This window comes from Pongo pygmaeus, chromosome 12 (genome assembly GCF_028885625.2).
Source record: "Pongo pygmaeus isolate AG05252 chromosome 12, NHGRI_mPonPyg2-v2.0_pri, whole genome shotgun sequence".
NCBI lineage: Eukaryota > Metazoa > Chordata > Mammalia > Primates > Hominidae > Pongo > Pongo pygmaeus.
Genome location: NC_072385.2, coordinates 23878710 through 23901763, shown reverse-complemented (window position 1 = coordinate 23901763; position 23054 = coordinate 23878710). Strand labels below are relative to the sequence as shown.

The 23054-nt window shown below is 43.7% G+C and overlaps 1 protein-coding gene across 1 annotated transcript in view; it reads left to right on the top strand.

The window, feature by feature from the left end:
- The first annotated feature begins 20921 nt into the window (after positions 1-20921).
- Positions 20922-23054, top strand: part of MRPS5 (mitochondrial ribosomal protein S5) — a 37163-nt gene continuing 35030 nt past the window's right edge. The window contains exon 1 of the mRNA XM_054472736.2: positions 20922-21222. Within this exon, the coding sequence (XP_054328711.1) occupies positions 21165-21222 (58 nt within the window). The 5' untranslated portion in view covers positions 20922-21164. The remainder of the gene's footprint in view (positions 21223-23054) is intronic.

The following is a 23054-nucleotide window of genomic DNA, read 5'->3' as shown; positions in this document are numbered from 1 at the left end:
CAATTGTCCATCACAACTTGTGCCAGTAAGTTGAGACAGATCTGTATTCCATCTAGGGAAGAGGTGGTGTCATTCATAACTTCGGCCAGAGTTAGTGATAGGTCTTTTTCAGTCTTTTTATTTCCCACCATTGGAACACTGCTCTGTTCACATAAACAGTAAGTAAGCAATTCCTCAAGTAGAGTGCCTGAATAATCACGGGTGATCTCATTTGGAGCTCCTGCCTGAGTTGGAATTTCCAGCATTGGTGACTAGAGTTAGGATTTCAATACACAGGCAGGTCTTGTAATACTATTCCTTAATCTGGGGAAAATAAGATTAGATGTCCTGGGAAAAATGAAGTGAACCTGGTAGGGGCACATAAAACTCCAGAAAAAAAGGGAGTTGTTTCATGGCTCGAAATTGGAACAAAGGCCTTACATTAACTGTGTTACAAATTTGGATTCCTATTAATGTCTCTTCCAAGTGATAAGTAACTAACTCATCACCCTATGAAGTTCATTGGATTCAAATTTAGAATTACCTGGAGTCAGATCAATATACTATCATAATTGGTTCTTTTTCTGGGAGAGGACACTAGTAAAACCACAGCTGGGTTTATTTAATGTCATTTGTTCTGTAGGTGCAAGTGAAAAAGCCATTGCCTATTATTCCCTATAGACTCATTTGATGAGACTAGAGCTTGTCAAATGTATTTATCATGGTGGTCTGGTGACGGATGGTATAACCAATGTTGGTAAGATTGAGGGTACTGGCTACTGTTTAGGATAATGTAAGAATGGCATTAGAATGAGCATGTTCTGACGTAACAATTATAACAAAAATGAAAGAAAAGAGACAAAGGGCCACTGTGGGTGGATGACAACCAGGGGTCTATAGAAAATGAAAAGAAGAATGACCATAAGCAAGCAGATGAAAAACAAAACAGAAGTTTTACAGACGTCTTGGTCTGATATCTTGGGCAGAGGCTATCTACTATTCAAGATAATTTATTCTGAGGGTCTTGAATTATCTGTATAGTTCTGAAGATCAGCTATGTATAGAATACCCTGGAGAATCCTAGTTTTTAATTTTCTATTGGAGTAGCCATCTTGTTGTGTCAATTCTTAATTGTTTCCTTAGTTGCAAAATGAGTACAACTTGACTCCCTAGAGTTTGATTGATTTATTCCCTGGAGTTTCACTGCTGTATTTTTTGCTAATGGTACCTGATAATGTCCCTCACAATAAGGTTCAAAAACAGTTTTTCTTGGATGACTCTTCCAGTAGACAAAATCTTATGATTTAACATTATAAAGAGGCTGTTTAGGAAGATGTGGGAAGGTGGCCTCAACCTGTTGGTGATAAGACTGTTGGTGACAGTACTTGAGTCCTTTACCCTATTTTGCCATGCCTTCATACAGCATGGTAGAGTATAGTATTGGAGGTAAAATCCCTAAATAAGTGGGCCTTCCAATTACCAGTTCTTAGGGGGAGAACTGATATGTCCCCAGGGGAGTGAACCAAATGGCCATAAGGTATTCTGGAAGTACCTTTGCCTAGAGAGTGCAAGGATTTCTGAAAATTTTGTTAATTTTAACTTAAGGATGCTATTTATTCTTCCAAGCTTTCCAGAAGATTGTGGATAATAAAAGAAGTATAATTTTTGAGTAAGGGTTAATGCCTTATGGAGTTTTGTTACGTGGTTCCTGTATTAGGCTGTTTTTGTATTGCTATAAAGAAATACCTGAGACTGGGTTTTTGGGGAACAGGTGGTATTTGGTTACATGAATAAGTTCTTTAGTGGTGATTTATGAGATTTTGGTGCACCCATCACCCAAGCAGTATATACTGTACCCAATGTATAGTCTTTTATCCCTAATCCTCCTCCCATCCTTTCCCCTGAGTCCCTGAAGTCCATCTATTGTATCGTTTCTTTCTTTTCTTTTTTTTTTTTTTAAGACAAAGTCTCACTCTGTTGCCCAAGCTGGAGTGCAGTGGCGTGATCTCGGCTCACTGCCACCTCCACCTCCAAGGTTCAAGCAATTCTCCTGCCTCAGCCCCCTGAGTAGCTGGAACTACAGGCACACAACACCATGCCTGGCTAATTTTTGTATTTTTAGTAGAGACGGGGTTTCACTATGTTGACCAGGCTGGTCTCCTAACTCCTGACCTCATGATCTGCCTGCCTCAGCTTCCCAGAGTGCTGGCATTACAGGCGTGAACCACTGCACCTGGCTCCATTGTATCATTCTTATGCCTTTGCGTCCTCATAGTTTAGCTCCCCCAACATCCCAACATATATATATATATATTTTTTTTTCAAGATGAACTCTTGCTCCGTCAACTAGGTTGGAGTGCAGTGGTGCAATCTCGGCTCACTGCAACCTCTGCCTCCTGGGTTCAAGTGATTCTCCTGCCTCAGCCTCCCTGGGATTACAGGCACATGCCACCACACCTGGCTAATTTTTGCATTTTTAGTAGAGATGGGGTTTCACCATCTTGGCCAGGCTGGTCTCAAACTCCTGACCTCAAGTGATCTGCCCACCTCAGCCTCCCAAAGTGTTGGGATTACAGGCGTGAACCATTGTGCCTAGCTCCCCAACATACTTTTTAAAAAAACGTTAAAAATTTTTTTCTGGCCTTTTATTATTATTATACTTTAAGTTCTATGGTACATGTGCATGGTGTACAGGTTTGTTACGTAGGTATCCATGTGCCATGTTGGTTTGCTGCACCCATCAACTCGTTATTTACATTAGGTATTATTTCTCCTAATGCTATCCCCACCCCCAGCTCCCCCCACCCCCTGACAGGCCCTGGTGTGTGATTTTCCCCTCCCTGTGTCCAAGTGTTCTCACTGTTCAATTCTCACCTATGAGTGAGAACGTGTGGTGTTTGGTTCTCTGTCCTTGTGATAGTTTGTGAGAATGATGGTTTCCATCTTCATCCATGTCCCTGCAAATGACATGAACTCATCCTTTTTTATGGCTGCCTCCCCAACATACTTTTAAATGACAAGATCTTGTAAGCACTTTTTCCATTCATGAGAACTCCACCCCCATGAACAAATCACCTCCCACCAGGCCCCACCCTCAACATTGGTATTACATTTCAACATGAGATTTTAGTGTGGACAAATATCTAAGCCATTTCATTCTGTCCCTGGCCCCCTCCAAATCTCATGTCCTTCTCAAATTGCAAAATACATTCATGCCTTCCCAATAGTCTTCCAAAGTCTTAACTCATTCCAGAGTTAACTCAAAGGTCTGAAGTCTCAAGTTTCATTTGAGACAAGGCAAGTGCTTTCACTTATGAGCCTAAAAAATAAAAAAACAAGTTATTTACTTTCAAGATACAAGGGGTGTATAGGCATTGGGTAAATATTCCTATTCCAAATGGGAGAAATTGGCCAAAAGAAAGGGGCTACAGTCCCCATGCAACTCTGAAACCCAGCAGGGCAGTCATTAAATCTCAAAGCTCCAAAATAACCTCCTTTGACTCCATATCCTGCATCCAGGGCACACTGATGCAAGGGGTGGGCTCCCAGGCCTTGGGCAGCTCCACCTCTGTGGCTTTTCCATGCTGAGATTGCAAGCTGCTGGTGGCTCTACCATTCTGGAATCTGGAGGGCAATAGCCCCCTTCCCACAGCTCCACTAGGCAGTGCCCCATTGGGGACACTGTGTGAGGGCTCCAACCCCACATTTCCCCTTGACAATGACCTAGTTGAGGTTCTCTGGGAGGGCTCCACCCCTGCAGCAGGCTTCTGCCTGGGCACTGAGCCTTTCTCATACAGACTCTGAAATCTAGATGGAGGCTGACAAGCATTCTTCACTCTTGCACTCTGCACACCAACAGGTTTAATACCATGTGAAAGCTACCAAAACTTACTGCTTGCATTCTCCAAAGTGGCAGCTTGAGCTGTACCTGAGCCCCTTTGAACCACAGCTGGAGCTAAAGCAGCAGATATAGGCAGCACTGTCCTGAGGCTGTGCAGGAAAGCATGGCCATGGGCCTGGCCCATAAAACCATTCAGTCCTCCTAGGCCTCAGGGCCTGTGACGGGAGGGGCTGCCACAATGGTCTCTGAAATGCCTTAGAGGCTTTTTTCCCATTGTCTTGGCTATTAGCACTTGGATCCTTTTTAGTTATGCAAATATCTCTAGCAAGTAGTTGCTCCACATCCTGCTTGAATTCTTCTCCCAATAAAGCTTTTTCTTTCTCTGCCACAAAGTCAGGCTGCAAATGTCCCAAACTTTTACACTCTGCTTCCCTTTGAAATATAAATTCCAACTTTAAGTCATTTATTTGCTTCCACATCTGAGCATTGGTTATTAGAAGCAGCCAGGTCACATCTTGAATGCTTTGCTGCTTAGAAGTTTCTTCTGGCAGACACCTTAAATCATCACTCTGAAATTTAAACTTCCACAGATCCCTAGGACATGGATATAATACAGCCAAGTTCTTTGCTAAGGCATAATGGGTGACCTTTGCTTCAGTTCTCAATATGTTTCTCATTTCCATCTGATACCTTGGCAGTGTGGACTTCACTGTCCATATCAATATAAGCATTTTGGTCACAAGTACTTAACTAGTCTTTAAGAAGTTCCAAACTTTCCCTCATCATCTTGTCTGCTTCTGAGCCCTCCAAACTCTTCCACCCTCTCCCTGTTACCCAGTTACAAAGCTGCTTCTGCATTTTCAGTTATCTTTATAGCAATGTCCCACTGCTGGATACCAATTTTCTGTATTAGGCTGTTCTTGCATTGCTGTAAGGAAATACTTGAGACTGAGTAATTTATAAGGAAAAGAGGTTCAACTGGTTCATAGTTCTGCAGCCTTTACAGGAAGCATAGTGCTGATACCTGTTCAGCTTCTGGGTATGGGCTCAGGAAGCTACAATCATGGTGGAAGGTGAAGGGTGAGTAGCCACATCACATGGTGAAAACAGGAGTGAGAAAGAGTTGGTGGGAGCAGGTATTACCTAAATGACCAGATCTCATGAGAATGCACTCCATTCATGAGAACTCCACACCCATGATCCAGTCACCTCCCACTAGGCCCCAGCCTTAACACTGGTGATTACATTTCAACATAAGATTTGGGTGGGGACAAATATCCAAACTATTAATTTATCAGTTTCCCTAAAGTGTGTGTGCCTTGATCACTTGCTATAAAAGTTTGGATGTTCCAGGTTGGAAACTTCTTAGTGGCTGTAAGGACTGCAAATTTTCAGAAAGGAAATGCTTCAACCCATTAATATAATACATACGATACTAAAACATACAATAACTAAAACATATTCAAATATCATGAAGGGAGGAGGCTGGATAAAATCCATCTGAAAGTTTCCAGAGGGCTCCTGAGACTTTGGTTCCTGGCCATGTCCTGCCTTTACAGTTTTTCCAGGACTATGTTGACAGATGGTGTACAGCCTAAAAATACTGTTAAAAAGCTGTTCTTCAAAGTTTCTTCATCAATGATAATTTAAGATAGTAACAGTCATATGTACCATAATGGATAATATAATGGAGAAATTTAGCTGATATCCGCTTGAAAAAACCTGGCACAACCACATGGCCATTTTGGGAACACTAGGGATTATTTGAGTGAAGGTTATAATTTTTAACACTTTTCATTTCCAGAATCAGGGCCTTAATGTTGATATTTTTGAATCTCTTGGAATTCCTCCAGAGATGGATCCTTTGAGGGTTCAGTTAGGAACATAGCCTTGGTTAAGGCTGCTTCTTTGGCATGGTAATCAGCTAGAGCATTTTCTTTCACTTCCATATTATCTTTTTCATATTTTCACTTCTCATACTATCTTTTCATGAGCCTTAGCTTTCATAACAGCTACAATCTAAGAAGTAGGAGTGCATCTACCTAATAAAAGTTCTTTAATTTGTTGTTCATTTTTGAAGAGGGTTCTATCTGAGGTTAGGAAACCCTCTTTGTTTTTAGAGTACCCTAAAGTCATATACTCCTCCCAAGCATGTCCGCTATCTGTATATATGTTTACTCTCTGGTATTTGGCTAGTTGATGAGCTCTATATAGTAAGTGAGATAAGTTCTGCCATCTGGGCTGATTTTACCTCAGATAGGGGACTATATTCTAAAGAGAACTTAAATTAGTAATAGCTTGTCCTGCTTAATAACCTCCAGTTTCAGTTTTAAGGTATCATCCATCATAAACAACAACAAAAATATTAGGCCATGGTTCTCACAGGAGTCTCTAATGGATCTGAGTGAGGTACAGAAAGTTCCATAACTTTCTGTTAGGTAAGACAATTGTGAGGTCCCTCTTTTCTTTTTTTTTTTTCTGTTAGGAGCAGGAGAATGGCAGGATTCAGAGTGCTGCAGTGGTGAACAGAAATGTCAGAGGGAGAGAATAATAGAGCCAGGTGCGGTGGCTCATGGTTGTAATCCTAGCACTTTGGGAGGCAGAGGCAGGTGGATCACCTGAGGTCAGGAGTTCAAGACCAGCCTGGCCAACATGGTGAAACCCCATCTCTACTAAAAATAAAAAAAAATTAGCCAGGTGGGGTGGTGTGTGCCTCTAATCTCAGCTACTCAGGAGGCTGAGGCAGGAGAATCACTTGAACCTGGGAGGCAGTGAGCCAAGATCACACCACTGCACTTTAGCTTGGGCAACAGAGTGAGACTCCATCTCAAAAAAAGCATTGTAAATGTTTAATTAGTTGGTTGAACATGAAAAACTATTTCTATTCACAAATGATATGATCTTGTGTATAGAAAATGCTAAGGAATCCATTAAAAACCTTTTAGAGTAAATGAGTTTAGCAGCATTGCTTGATATAAGATCAATATACAAAAATGAATAATATTTATTTACTTAATTAATTTAATTTTTATTTTTTTGAGACGGAGTCTCACTCTGTCACCAGGCTGGAGTGCAGTGGTACGATCTCGGTTCACCGCAACCTCTGCCTCCCAGGTTCAAGTAATTCTCCTGCCTCAGCCTCCAGAGTAGCTGAGAATACAGGCCACCACACATGGCTAATTTTTGTATTTTTAACAGAGAGGGGGTTTCACCATGTTGGCCAGGATGGTCTCGATCTCTTCACTTTGTGATCCACCTGCCTCGGCCTCCCAAAGTGCTGGGATTACAGGCATGAGCCACCGTGTGTGGCCAAAAATGAGTAATATTTCTATACATGTGTGATGAACAATTCAAAAATAAAATTAAGAAAACAATTCCAGACCAGACGTGATGGGTCATGCCTGTAATCCCAGCACTTTAGGGGGCTGAGGCAGGAGGATTGCTTAAGCCCAGGGATTCAAGACCGGCCTAAACAACATAGTGAGACCCTGTCTCTACAAAAAATACAAAAATTAGCCAGGTATAGTGGTGTGGGCCTGTAGTCCCAGCTACTTGGGAAGCTGAGGTAGGAGGATTGCTTGAGCCCAGAGGGTTGAGGCTGCCATGAGCCATGATCATGCCACTGTACTCCAGCCTGGGCAATAGAGCTGACCCTGTCTCAAAGAAGAGAAAGAAAAAGAAAGAATGAAGGAAAGAAGGAGGGAAGGAAGGAAGGAAGGAAAACAATTCCATGTGTAATACAATGGCATCAAAAAGTATAAAATACTTAAGGTATAAATTTAACAAAAGAAGTGGCAAAACATATTCTGAAAGCTACATGATACTGTTGAAAGAAATTAAAGAAGATATAAATAAATGAAAAAACATCTCACGTTCATGGATTGGAAGACTTACTATTGTCAAGATAACAATACTACCCAAATTGATCTACAGATTCAAGGCAATCCCTATAAGAATCCCAGCTATATTATTGGTAGAAATTGAAAAGTTGATTTCCAGCATTTATATGAAATTGCAAGGGATCTAGAATAGCCAAAACAATCTTGAAAAAGAATAATGAAGTAGAAGGACTCACACTTACTAATTTCAAAACTTACTATAAAGCAACAGTAGTCAAGATAGTATGGAAACGGTAAAAGTGTGGACATACAGACCAACAGAATAGAATTTTGAGCTCAGAAATAAACCTATGTGTCTATGGTCAACTAATTTTCAACAAGAGTGCCAGGACTATTCTATGGGGAAGGAATAGTCTTTTCAACAAATGGTGCTGGGACACCTGTACAGCCATATGCAAAAACTGGACTCTTACCTAACCCAATATACAAAAATAAATGCAAAATGCATCAAAGCTAAAATGGTAAAACTCATAGAAGAAAACGGATAAATTTCGTGACCTCAGATTTGGCAGTGGGTTCTTAGTTAAATTAGTGGTTTCTTTAAGCTAGGGCGACAGACTGGACGAAGTTTAGGGGAGAAACAGCTAAAGGGTATGGGGTTTCTTTTCACAGTAATAATAGATGTTCTAAAACTGCCTCTGTTCATGGGTGCACAGTCCTGTGAATATACTAAAACCCACCAAGTTTTACACATTAAATGAGTGAATTGTGTGGTGGGTGAAATATATCAAAATGTAGCTGTTATAAAAGGGGATGAGGTCAGCCCTAGGGAACCGGGGAGCCTTAACCACGGCCTGAACTGCCTGTATCTGGTTCTCCGGAGCATTGGTAGCGAGTCCTTCCAGGGAAACACCTGGGAGGGAAGCCTTAAAAAGCAGTTCGAATAACCAGGGTGCAGAAATAGGGGTGATCCCTAAGACTGAGGCCTAATTTGCTGGCCTGGTTTGAGCAAATGAGTAAGGGTGATGAGATGTGGCTTGGACATCCAGGGACCACCAGAAAGAACCTTTGTAAAAATCACAAAGTTTATGATTTTTGAGAGGCTATCAACTCCCAGTAAAAAAATATGGCCAAGATTCTTGGTAGGGAAAAAGATTCCTTTAGTCCTTGGTATAAGATATCCATTCTCATGGTCAGCTGAACTTTTTTGAGTTCATGTACTTGTTACATTAAAATTTTTATTTGGAAATAACTGTAGATTCTCATGCAGTTGTGAGAAATAATACAGAGAAATCCCATGTACCCTTCACCTAGTTTTCTTCATGGTAACACTTTGCAAAACAATAACAATATGACAACCAGCATATTGACATTGATACAGTTAAGTTACAGAATATAGTCATTCCTCAATATCCCTGAGGGATTGGTTCCAGGACCCCTGTAGATACCAAAGTCTGCGACTGCTCAAGTCCCTGATACAAAATGACATATAATAGTATTTGCATATAACCCATGCACAATCTCCTGTAGACTTTAATCTCTAGATGACTTATAACACCTGATACAATGTAAATGCTATATAAGTAGTTGTTATACTGTATTGCCTAGGAAATAATGACAAGAAAAAAGTCTGTACATGTCTAGTACAGACACAACCATCCTTTCTTTTCTGAATACTTTTTATCTTGATTGGTTGAATCCACAGATAAGGAACCCATGGATTTGGAGGGCCAGCTGTACTTCCATTACCACAAGGATTCACGTTGCCCTTGTATAGCCACACCACTTCCCTCCTGCCGCCACCCCCTTCCTAACTCCTGACAACCACTCATCTGGTCTCCATTTCTATGTTTGTCATTTCAGGAACATTGTGTAAATTAAACCATGCAGCATGTGACCTTTTGAAATTGACGTTTCCTTTTTCTTTTTGAGACAGGGTCTTGCTCTGTCGCCCAGGCTGGAGTGCAGTGGTGTTGTCGCAGCTCACTGCAGCATCAACCTCCTGGGCTTAAGCGATTCTCCCACCTCAGCCCCTCAGAGGGCTGGGATTGCAGGCATGAGCCATCGTGCCTGGCCAAGATTGGCTTTTTTTCATTTAGCATAGTTTTCTGGAGAGTCACCCAAATTGCGTGTATCAATGACTTACTCCTTTTTATTGCTGAGTAGGAGTATATGACATGGATTTACCAGAGTGTGTTTAACCATTGACCCATTGAAAGATGCATGGGATGTTTCCAGTTTGAAGGCTATTACAAATAAAGCTGCCATGAACGTTCATAAACAGGTTTTTTTTGTGTGTAAATAGAAGTTTCCATTTATCTGAGATAAATTTTCAGGAATGCAATTGCTAGGCGTAGTAGGGTAGAAGCATGTTTAGCTTTTTTTTTTTTTTTTTTTTTTTGAGACGGAGGCTTGCTCTGTTGCCCAAGTTGAAGTGCAGTGGCGTGATCTCAGCTCACTGCAACATCTGCCTCCTGGGTTCAAGCGAGTCTCCTGCCTCAGCCTCCTGAGTAGCTGGGATTACAGGCACATGCCACCACTCCCAGCTTATTTTTGTATTTTTAGTGGAGACGGGGTTTTGCCATGTTGACCAGGCTGGTCTTGAACTCCTGACCTCGTGATCTGCCCACCTTGGCCTCCCAAAGTGCTGGGATTACAGGTGTGAGCCACTGTGCCTGGCCTGCATGTTTAGCTTTTTAAGAAACTGCCAAAATGTTTTCCAGAATAGCGGTACCATTTTATGTCCCCACCAGCAATGTATGAGTGATCCTGTTTCTCACATCCTCATCAGTTTATGGTGTTTGGCACTACTTTTTACTTTAGCCATTTTGATAGGTGTGTAGGGATATATCATTGTGGGTTTGATTTGCATTTCCCTAATGGTTAATGTGGTGGGACATCTTTTCATATAGCTCTTTACCTTCTGTACATCTTTTTTGGTGAAATGTCTTTTCCTCATTTTCTAATAGAATTGCTTGTTATTTTACTGTTGAGTTTTGAGAATTCTTCATAAATTCTAGATACTAGTGTTTTGTCAGGTATGTGGCTTGCAGATATTTCCTCCCAGTCTGTAGCTTGTCAGTTAATTTTCTCTCTCTGATTTTTTTTTTTTTTTTTTTTTTTCTGAGACAGAGTCTTGCTCTGTCGTCCAGGCTGGAGTGCAGTGGCACAATCTTGGCTCACTGCACCCTCTGCCTCCTGGGTCCAAGTAATTCTCCTGCCTCAGCCTCCTGAGTAGCTGGGATTACAGGTGTCTGACACCACGCCTGGCTAATTTTTGTATTTTTAGTAGAGACAGCGTTTCACCATGTTGGCCAGGCTGGTCTTAAACTCCTGACCTCAAGCGATCTGCCCTCCTCGGCCTCCCAAAGTGCTGGGATTACAGGTGTGAGCCACGGCACCTGGCCCATTTCATTCTCTTAATGGAGTCTTTCATTGAATACATGTTTTATAAAAATTATTGTGGAAGTCTAATTATTTGATAAAGTATAAGGTTCAGGTTGTGGCTTGCTTATTTATTTTGCCTGTGGTTGTCCAGTTCTTCCTGCACCATTTGTTGAAAAGGCTATCTTTTCCTCACTGAATTGCTTTGGCCTCTTAGTAAAGAAATCAGTTGGGCATTGTTTTAATGCCCTCTCATTCACTCTGTTGGTGAGGGGAAGATTCCAGCTCTGGGGTTTAGGGATGGCTGAACACCTGACACCCGAAACTGGAAAGAAGAGCTCCACAGTGGTTTATGACTCACATGTACTGAGAGAAGGATACCCCATGCCCACTGGGCAACATGGAGGCTGCATTTGGGAACAGAGTGAACCAGCAAGGGCTGTGGGAAACAGGCTTTGTAGTATTAAGAGGGAGAAACGACTCCTGGTTCCTGTGGGAGGATGTACTGGTTTGTTTGAATAATTCTGTGGGCTGGCAGGAACTGAACTCCATTACTCTGAGATAAGCAGGAACTGTGCCTGGTCCCTTTGTTACAGAGCATTGCTTGGTTCTTATCCACAAGGAAGAGTGGGGAGTAGATCTTACAGTTAGGCCATTAGGAGCCTTCCTGATTTCACCAGATGTCAAGGCAGCAGTCCATATTATTGGGCTTTAATTTTAGGCCTTACACAACAGGCATATTTGTGTATTGCTGGATTTTCTAATCTGTTCTGTCAATCTGTCTATCCTCCTGTTGCGGGAAGTCAGGGACCCCAAACAGAGGGACCGGCTGAAACCATGGCAGAAGAACGTGGATTGTGAAGATTTTATGGACATTTATTAGTTCCCCAAATTAATACCTTTGTAATTTCTTATGCCTGTCTTTACTGCAATCTCTAAACATAAATTGTAAAGATTTCATGGACACTTATCACTTCCCCAATCAATACCCTTGTGATTTCCTATGCCTGTCTTTACTTTAATCTCTTAATCCTGTCAGTTGAGGAGGATGTATATTGTTCCAGGACCCTGTAATAATTGTGTTAACTACAAAAATTGTACAGCATGTGTGTTTGAGCAATATGAAATGTGGGCACCCTGAAAAAAGAACAGGACCTTAACAGCAATTGTTCAGGGAATAAGAGAGATAACCTTAAACTCTGACCGTTGGTGAGTCAGGCAGAACAGAGCCATATTTCTCTTCTTTCAAAAGCAAATGGGAGAAATATCACTGAATTCTTTTTCTCAGCATGGAACATCCCTGAGAAAGAGAATGCGCACCTAGGGGCAGGTCTCTGAACTGGCCCCCCTGGGGGCGTACCTGTCTCTTATGGTCGAGATTGCAGAGGTGAGATAAATCATACCTGTCTCTTATGGTCGAGATTGCAGAGGTGAGATAAACTCCAGTCTCCCATAGCGCTCCCAGGCTTATTAGGAAGAGGAAATTCCCGCCTCATAAATTTTGGTCAGACCGGTTGATCTCAAAACCCTGTCTCCTGATAAGATGTTATCAATGACAATGGTGCCCGAAACTTCATTAGCAATTTTAATTTCGCCTCGGTCCTGTGGTCCTGTGATCTCGCCCTGCCTCCACTTGCCTTGTGATATTCTATTACCCTGTTAAGTACTTGATGTCTGTCACCCACACCTATTCGCACACTCCCTCCCCTTTTGAAAATCCCTAATAAAAACTTGCTGGTTTTTGTGGCTTGTGGGGCATCACGGATCCTACCAATGTGTGATGTCTCCCCCGGACACCCACCTTTAAAATTTCTCTCTTTTGTACTCTGTCCTTTTATTTCTCAAGCCAGTTGACGCTTAGGAAAACAGAAAAGAACCTACGTGATTATCGGGGCAGGTCCCCCGATATTCTCCTCCAAAACCACATATTCTTGATTATAAATAAATAAATAAGAGACCCCTGGAGGCCTCTTAGGTGTCTCTTTCTGGCTGACCTAGCTGGCTGTGCTTAAGTGCTGTTACCAGACTCCTCCTACTTGCTGACCAACAAAATCACTGTTCTTAAGAGTTCCCTTAGGTTTGAACTTCCCCAAACTCTGTTTTAAATAAAGTCAATTCCTTGAGGGGTAGCTTTGGAGCTCTCTAGTCTTGTGGACTCTCTCTCCTACTGGGCAAAATCTCTGAGCCTCTACTCCCAGACAGTGGGTGGGGGTGGTAGCCTCAGGTCTTCTTGGCTTGATTCTCCTGGTGTGGAATCCCTGTCCAATGAATGAACTGAGATGAGGGCAACGGGAGCCCCTGTCTCCTCAGCCTGGTGCACCAGTGATCCAGGCTTATCCTGTAAGTGGGGGCAGTTTGGAGGAAGGAAGCCTCTGATCTCTCAGCTGCACACAGTAGGAATTTAGCCTCTTCAACTAGGAGTTGGAGGTGATGAAGAATCTTGTGGTCTGCCTTTCCCAGCGAGACACCACATCCCTTGATTGGGAGCTGAGGTGAGCCCTGTCTTCTTCATCACACCTGTCGAGAATGGAGCCTTCATCAAGCTGAGCTGGGAAGGAGGGTGCTGAGGGTTGGAGTGGATTGTAGCTCACATGCCATGGACTCTTTTGTTCTTATTGAGTTTTAGTAGATCTTCCTGAATAAATGTTTCTTCATTTGCTGCACGTCCTTAGGACAATTTCCAGAGATTAAAAAGCTTCTTAATAGTTTTCACCAATTATGCTTATTTCACTGGGGAGTGGGTCTGCATAACTCCTCACCATGCCACCCTGGAAGTGAAACTCCTCCTTAAGCAAAACTTTCAGAGTCAATGTTTTGGCTAAAGAGGCTAAAAATGTCACCAACAGTTTTCTTCGTAGACTGACAGAAGTGTAGGCCCAGAGTGGCCTATACCAGAGGAAACTGAAATACCAGAATTTCCTTGGTATACTACAGAAGAAGCGATCCAAAGGCTTGGGGAGATTAGAATGATGGAGTGGATTTATCTTATGAGACCTGCTCACCCACCTTGAGAGTGTCGGAGGATCCTCCTTTCACCACAGTTGTGAGAAATAAGTTGTGAGATGAGCTTCAGCGTCCTTGAAGAGCTCTGTGATGGCTCTCTTTTTCCACCTCTCCTTCTCCTCCTGTTCCTCCTCCTCCTCCTCCTTCTCCCTCTTCTTCTCCTCCTCCTTCTTCTTCCTTCTTCTCCTACTCCTCCTCCCTCCTCCTTCTTTCTCCTTCTTCCTCCTCCTCTTCCTCCTTTTTCCTTCTTCTTCCTTATTCCTCCTCCTTTTTCTTTCTTCTTCTTCCTCCTCCTCCTCCTCTTCCTTCTTATTTCTTCTTTTTCTTGAGATGGAGGCTCACTCTGTTGCCCAGGCTGGAGTGCAGTGGCACGATCTTGGCTCACTGCAACCTCCACCTCCTGGGTTCAAGCAATTATCCTGCCTCAGCTCTCAAGTAGCTGGGATTACAGGGACACACCACCATGCCCAGCTATTTTTTTTTTTTTTTTTTTGAGATGAAGCCTTGCTTGTGTCGCCCAGGCTGGAGTGCAATGGTGGGATCTCAGCTCACTGCAACCTCCACCTCCCAGGTTCAAGCAATTCTCCTGCCTCAGCCTCCTGAGTAGCTGGGATTATAGGCGCCTGCCACCATGCCTGGCTTTTTTATATTTTTAGTAGAGATGAAGTTTCACTATGTTGGCCAGGCTGGGCTCGAACTGCTGACCTCAGGCAATCCGCCCATCTCGGCCTCCCCAAGTGCTGGGATTACAGGCGTGAGCCATTACGCCCAGCCCTAATTTTTTATTTTAAAAACTTTTTGTAGAGGTGGGGTCTCACTATGTTGTCCAGGGCTGGTCTTGAACTCCCAGACTCAAGTGGTCCTTCCACTTCAGCTTCCCAAAGTGTTGGGATTTACAGGTGTGAGCCACTGCATGTGGCCATGGCTCTTTAGGTCAAAAATACAGAGGGAACAGCTACCATCAAACTAAAACACTAGGACGGGTGCGGTGTCTAACGCCTGTGATCCCAGCACTTTGGGAAGCCGAGGCAGGTGGATTACCTGAGTTCAGGAGTTCAAGACCAGCCTGGCCAACAGGGAAAATCCTGCCTCTACTAAAAATATAAAAATTAGCTGGTCGTGGTGGCAGGCACCTGTAATCCCAGCTACTCGGGAGGCTAAGGCAGGAGAACCACTAAGGCGGAGGTTGCAGTGAGCCGCGATCATGCCACTGCACTACAGCCTGGGCAATAAGAGCAAATCTCTGTCTCAAAAAAGAAAAACACAAAACACAAAAAACAAAAACAAAAAAAACAAAAACAAAAAAACAAACACAAAAACAAAACAACCAAAAAACCCCAAAAAACACTAAACACAATGAAGACAGTGAGGTGACAGGCACTATGTGGTGGCACTTAATCACTGAACAGAAGTTGGGTATGGTTACCATATAGACAGTAGAACAAACACAGTCTTCAGAATGGCCAGGCTCACCAGGACCTTTGGTGTTGCTACCTTTGGTGTTTCTGGAAATAAAAGAGATGGAGAACCTACTGAAGTCTTACTGGATTTGTATAGGCAGAAAAGATCTAGGCCTAGTGAACAGAAGAATCACCAAAAGAGGGAGTCATGTCTCCTCAATCAATTCCCAGACTTGAGTGAATTCACAGATCCAGAGTCCCTTGAGTGAAGGGCAGGCTGGGTCCCCTTTCAGGAAGGGCATTGGTACACTACCAAAAACGTACAGTTAATCTTCCTTTCAGCCTTCCCCAAAGGTACTTGTAGCCATTTACCAGGGTGACTATGCATTAAGGACAGAGAAATATCCAGATGTTTTAAGGATTACTCAACACTGGCTCTGAGCTGACACCAATTCCTGGAGACCCAAAATGTCACAGTGACCAGTCAGAGCACAGGCATAAAGAGATCAGGTGATTGATGGAGTTTTAGGTCAGGTCTGTCTCACGGTGGGTGCAATAGATCCCAGAACCCATCCCGTGGTTATTCCTGTAGCTATGGGAGGCCAAGGCAGGAGGATTGCTTGAGGCCGGGAGTGTGAGGCTGCATTGAGTTATGATAGTGCCAGTACACTCAGCCTGGGCGATACAGCAAGATCCTGTTTCCAAGAAAAAAGAAAAGAAAATGGACTCACATGTAGAATATACAAAGAATTCTCAAAACACAACAGTGAAAGAAACCGAACAATCCAACTAGAAAATGAGCAAAAGACATGAACAGACATTTTACTCAAGAGGGTATACAGATGGCAATTCTAGAAGCACATGAAAAGAAATTCAACATCATTAGCTATTAGGGAAATGTAAATTAAAACCATGATGATATGTCACCATACCAATGAGAGCAGCTAAAAAAATGGGGACAACACTGAATGTTAGTGAGGATACAGAGAAACTAGATCTTTCACACATTGCTGGCAGGAATATAAAATGGAATGGCCACTTTGGAAAGTAGTTTGGCAGTTTCTTTCTTTTCTTCTTCCTTTCTTTCTTTCTTTTTTTTTTTTTTTTTTTTTTTTTTTTTGAGATGGAGTTTCACTCTTGTCGCCCAGGCTGGAGTGCAATGGCTCAATCTTGGCTCACCGAAACCTCCACCTCCTGGGTTCAGGTGATTCTCCTGCCTCAGCCTCTTGAGTAGCTGGGATTACAAGTGTGCGCCACCACACCTGGCTAATTTTTGTATTTTTAGTAGAGATAGGGTTTCACCATGTTAGCCAGACTGGTTTCTAACTCCTGACCTCAGATGATCCACGCACCTTGGCCTCCCAAAGTGCTGGGATTACAGGCGTGAGCCACCGTGCCCGGCTGGCAGTTTCTTTAAAAACTAAACATATACTTACCACACAATCTAATAATCTCATGGTTTGACATTTATCCCCCCAAATTAAAACTTATAGCCACAGAAAATCATGTACATGATGGATATATTTCAAAATAATTGAAAGCAGAAATTTGAAGAGATTATCTGTACACTCATGTTCACAGCAGCATTATTCACAATAGCCAAAAGCTGAAAGCAACCCAAGTGTCCATTGACAGATGAATGGATAATAAAATACGATCTATTCATACAATGGAATATTATTCACAATATTAAAAGTAAGGAAATTCTGGCACATGCTATACCTGGATGAACCTTGAGAACAACATGCTAACTGAAATAAGCCAGTCACAAAAGGACAATACTATATAACTGCACTTACATGAGGGGAGAGGGGAATGGGGAGTTATTGTTTAATGGCTGCAGTTTCAGTTTTGAAAGATAAAAGACTTCTGTGGATAGATGGTGGCAATGGTAGCACAACAACGTGAATGTACTTAATGCCACTGAACTGTACACTTAAAAATCATTAAGATGGGCCAGGCGCGGTGGCTCACGCCTATAATCCCAGCACTTTGGGAGGCCAAGGTGGGCGGATCACGAGGTCAGGAGATCGAGACCATCCTGGCTAACACGGTGAAACCTGTCTCTACTAAAAATACAAAAATTAGCTGGGCGTGGTGGTGGGCGCCTGTAGTCCCAGCTACTCAGGAGGCTGAGGCAGGAGAATCGCTTGAACCCAGGAGGCAGAGGTTGCAGTGAGCTAAGATCATGCCACTACACTCCAGCCTGGGTGACAGAGTGAGACACGAGACTCCGTCTCAAAAAAAAAAAAAAAAAAAAAGGATGGCAATTTTTATGTTATGTGTATTTTACCACAATTTTAAAATTTCTGGTTGGGCACAGTGGCTCATGCCTGTAATCCCAGCACTTTGGGAGTCTGAGGTGGGTGGATTGTTTGAGGCAGGCGGATCGCTTGAGGTCAGGAGTTTGAGACCAGCCTGGCCAACATGGTGAAATGCTGTCTCTACAAAAATACAAAAATTAGCTGGGCATGGTGGCACAGGCCTGTACCTAGCTACTCAGGAGGGTGAGGCAGGAGAATCGCTTGAACTTGGGAGGGGGAGTTTGCAGTGAGCCGAGATCGTGCTACTGCACTCCAGCCTGGGCGACAGAGTGAGACTCTGTCTCAAAAAAATAAAAATAAAATAAAATTTCTAAATATCAAAAAATCACATACATGAATGTTGATGGCAGCTTTGTTTGAAATAGTTAATAACTGGAGACAGGCTGGGCGCAGTGGCTCACGCCTATAATCCCAGCATTTTGGGAGGCCAAGGTGGGTGGATCACTTAAAGGCCTGGAGTTTGAGACCAGCCTGGCCAACATGGTGAAACCCCATCTCTACTAAAAATACAAAAAATTAGCTGAGTGTAATGGGACACGCCTGTAATCCCAGCTAATCGGGAGGCTGAGGCATGAGAATCGCCTGAACCCAGGAGACGGAGGTTGCAGTGAGCTGAGACTATGCCACTGCACTCCAGCCCGGGCAACAGAGAGAGACTCTGTCTTAAGGAAAAAAAAAAAAAAAAAAAGGAAAAGGAAAATAAAAATAATAATTTGAGACAAACTAAATGTCCTACAATGGGTGAATGGTTAAACAAATGTTAGTGCCATGGAATACTACTCAGCAATGTAAAGGAAGAAACTATTGGTACATGGAACTACTTGGATAGATGTCAAGGGTATTATGCTGAGTGAAAAAAAGCCAGTCATGAGATCATGTATTATATGATTCCATTTATATAATGTTCTCAAAATGATAAAATTATAGAGATGAGAAACAGATTAGTGGTTGCCAAGGGTTAAAGATGGTGGAGGAGAGGATAAAAGAGGGGGTGGGTTTGACTCGAAGGGAGATGCACAGGTGGTCTTGGAGATAGAACAGTTCTGTATCTTGATTGTGGTGCTGGATACAGAAATCTACACGTGACACAATTGCATAGAACTATACACACATACACAAATGAGTGTATGTAAAACTCATAAAATCTATGGATTGTACCGATGTCAGCTTCCTGGTTTTGATGTTGTACTATAGTTATGTAAGATGTACCATTTGGGGAAACTGAATAAAGGATACATGGGACCTCTCTGTACTATTTTTGCAACTTCCTATCTGTATCTTTGAATCTGTAATTATTTCAAATTTAAAAGTTAGAAACAAACGACTAAGTAATCAAAACTTGCTTTGGGCCTTAACAGAGTCTGAAGGCTTGACCATTGACCAGCAACTTACCATGCAGTTTAAGCTGCTCATCATGAACTGGCTGTTGTATGATCACCAAGCCATAAAGTTGTGTGTGCACAGCAACACTCCATCATCGAATGGAAGTGGTACATATGAAACTGAACTGGAGCAGGACCTGAACATGTAAGCTACACGTTCTTCTCTCTCTCAACCCCTACCCACAGCTTCATGAGGAATTACCTGTGACCAGTTGCCTGAAGAAGAAAACTCTTGGGCTTGGTTTACTCATGGTTCTGCATGATCTGCTGGTATCACCTGAAAGTGGAGAGCTGCAGTACTGCAATCCCACTCTGGGATGCTTCTGAAGGACGGCGGTGAAGGGAAATCCTCCCTGTGGGAAGAAGATAAGAGTAGTGTGCCTGGTTGTTCATTTTGCCTGGTTAGAAGTATAGATCTATACTTTTTCATGAGCAGTGGCTAATGGCTTGGCTGGATGGTCAGTACTTGAGAGGAACATAATTAGGAAGTTGGTGACAAAGAGGTCTAGGGAACAGGTATGTGGATGGACTTCAGCCCAGAATGTGAAGATAATTATTTCCCACATGAGTGCTTATCAAAGGGCGACCTCCACAGAGGATTTTAATGAGGTGGATAGAATAACCCATTTTGTGGATGTCAGTCAGCCTCTTTACCTAGCCAAATGGACTCATGAATAAAGAGCTAGGGATGGAGGTTATGCATGGGGTCAACGTGGACTTTCACTCGCCAGGGACAATCTGGCTACAGCCCCTGATATGACAACACTCCTGGGGGCTCAGCCAGCTATCTGGTTGTAGGTTGATTACATTGGACCATGGAAGGGGCAGCAATTGTTCTCACTAGAATAGACATTTTGGATATGGATTTGCTGTTCCTGCCCACAGTGCTTCTGCCAAAACAACTATCCTTGGACTTAATACTTAATTATTTCACACACTGTTGCCTCTGACTTAGGAACTGACTCCACAGCAAATGAAGTGTGGCAGTAGGTCCTTGCCCATGGAATTAGCTGGTCTTACCATGTTCCCAATTATGCTGAAGCAGTTGGCTTTACACATAGGTGTAATCAATCTCTTTTCTCTTAATTTCGCCAACTCAATATATAAAAGGTCTGTTGAAAATGGTGTGCATCAAAATAACCTGGAGTGAAATAAGTTGTCTATTTCAGCAAAGAAAATGGGAAAATAATAGATGAAACAACTGTGTTCCTCTTGATAATCGTTAACTCTAGCTTGTCAGTATTTTTACTCTTCGGTATGTTTGAAAATTTTTATGCTAGACTCGAAAACCAGACGTTTATCTGAGCAGGCTACCCTCTTACAAGACATTGTGCCCTTCTGTGTTGCAGGTGTGTGGGTTACTTGAGTAGGCGTAGATGGTATGGAGGCAATAAAAAAACCATGGCCCAGGGCTGAGATATGCATGTGTGACCAAACGTTAGAATCGGTATGAATCCACAAGTGTATGTGAAATGCAGGTCATTTAAGTGCTTAATCTAATGAAACTCAGAGCTTTACTGGAGTTGGGGATGAACACCTTCTCTACATTCCTGGCTTATTCATCCCTTGGATCCTCATTGCACTTGGCCCCCTTCCGTGCTTCTATGAACCTCGCAGGGGTCCGCAGTGACAGCTCGGGTAAATCCGAGGGTCCCCTGCCAGCGGACCCCTCCAGAGCCCCTGCACCAGCAGCCAAATCCACCCGACCGGTCGTACCCTCTCTCTCCGGAGCTGCAGGCGCCAGCCAGCCCCGCCCACGCCCGGCCGCTAGTCCAAGCCCCGCCCTCGGGTCCTAACGCGAGGCTCCCGCGGGGCTGTCCGCGACTGCGCCGGGCTCCGCCTGCCGTGTGGCCCGTCGGGACAGTCCCTCACCCCGGCCTGCCCTGCTGCGTGGACTCGGGCCTCAGGAATTCCGCTGCGGCCCAAGGCTTGCCGTTTGACGAGGAGCAGTCGCGGTAGGCGGTGGGCAAGGCTGCCCTGGGCGGAGGCCGAGGTCCGGCTCGGGCTCCAGCATGGCGACCGCGGTGCGCGCTGTGGGCTGCCTCCCCGTGCTGTGTAGCGGGACGGCAGGTGAGAGCTGGGACGCCGGGAGCAGGGGCTCTGAGCGGGCCGGGCGCTGGGGGCTCGCCTGGGGCCTGCAGAAGCCGGGGCGGAGGGAAGCGAGAATCCGCGGCCCCCGGCTCCTCACGCCGTGCCCGCACCTTCCCCCGGAGCCGCTGTGTGACCTTGCGCGCGTCCTCTTCCTCTCTGGGTCGCGGAGCTTTTGTCTGTAAAATGAGGGGGAACTGGACGTCGTTCTTCAGGGTTCTTCCCAGTTCACGAAACCGCTTGAGCGTGCTTGGCGAAGAGGAGCGGAAACTGGCAAGCATCGCCTTTGGGGCGCCTGCGACCCCCGGGTTCATTTGATGTTGGCGTGGGTTTATCCTCCAGCATAACGTTTATCTCTAGGAAACGCTCCGTGATTGACTTTGCATTTTCTGTTTGCTCAATTTTACTGGAAGTCCGCAATCCACCGTTTGTAGTTTCGAAATCTGAAGAGCCCTAAAGCCCGAATATGTGTATTTTAAAACTCATTTAGCTGCAATCTTTGACCTGAAGTCATTTGGCAGAAAATCTGACTTGAACATTGTTTTGTCCATGTTGTCTCCGTCTCCTCCTTTGTTTTTTTGTTTTTGTTTTTGTTTTTTTTGAGACAGTCTTACTCTGTCGCCCCGGCTGGAGTGCAATGGCGCGATCTCAGCTCACTGCAACCTCCCACTCCCGGGTTCAAGCGATTCTCCTGCCTCAGCCTCCTGAGTAGCTGGGATTACAGGCGTCTGCCACCACGCCTGGCTAATTTTTGTATTTTTAGTAGAGACGGGGTTTCACCATGTTGGTCGTACTGGTCTCGAACTCCTGACCCTGACCTCGTGATCCATCCGCCTCAGCCTCTCAAAGTGCTGGGAGTGCTGGTGTGAGCCACCGCGCCCAGCCGTCTCCTGCTTTTTCAAGGCCCTGTTCAAATGGCTCCTAGCTGTTGTAGCTTTCCTTCATTTTCCTCACCTTATCTTCGTGAGGTATATACTGCTATTCCCATTTTACAGATGAGGGAGTTAAGGCACACAGATTCAGAAACTTGCTTAAGGTTAGGCTAGGTGGACATCAGGTTTTTGCACCCATATCACCTGGCTCCAAAGCCTGTTTTTTGTTTTTGGTAACAGTTTCCTTGTTGAGACATAATTCACATACCATACAATTAATCCGTTTAAAGTGTACATTTCAGTGGTTTTTAGTATATCACCAGAGCAATGCAGCCAACATTATAATCACTATAAAAAGAAAACCTGTACCTTTTAGCTGTTACTTCCCAGCTTCCCATTGGCCTCCAGCACAACCACTGATGTACTTTCCCTGTTTCTCTCTGTAGCTTGCCTGTTCTGGACATTCCATATAAGTAGAATCATGTAATATGTAGTCTTTTGTGACTGGCTTCTTTCATTTAGCATAATGTTGTAAAGGTTCATCCTTGTAGCATGTACCAGCACTTCATCCTTTATGGCTGAATAATATTCTATTGTATGAATACCACATTTTGTTTATCTGCTTATCAGTTGAACATTTGGGTTGTTTCCACCTCTTGGCTCTTAGGCCTATTTTGCTAGAAACATTTGTATGCGATGTTTTTGTAAGTATATTTTTATTTCTGTTGGGTATATACTTAGGGTTGTAATTGCTAGGTCATATGGAAACTGTGTTTAATGTTTCTTTTTTAACCCCCTTCTGTCGCCCTGGCTGGAGTGCATTGGCACAATCACGGCTCACTGCAGCCTCCATCTCCTGGGCTTAATCCATCCTCCCACCTCAGCTACCCGAGTGGTTGGGACTACAGGTGCATGCCACCATGCCCGGCTAGTTTTTCTTTA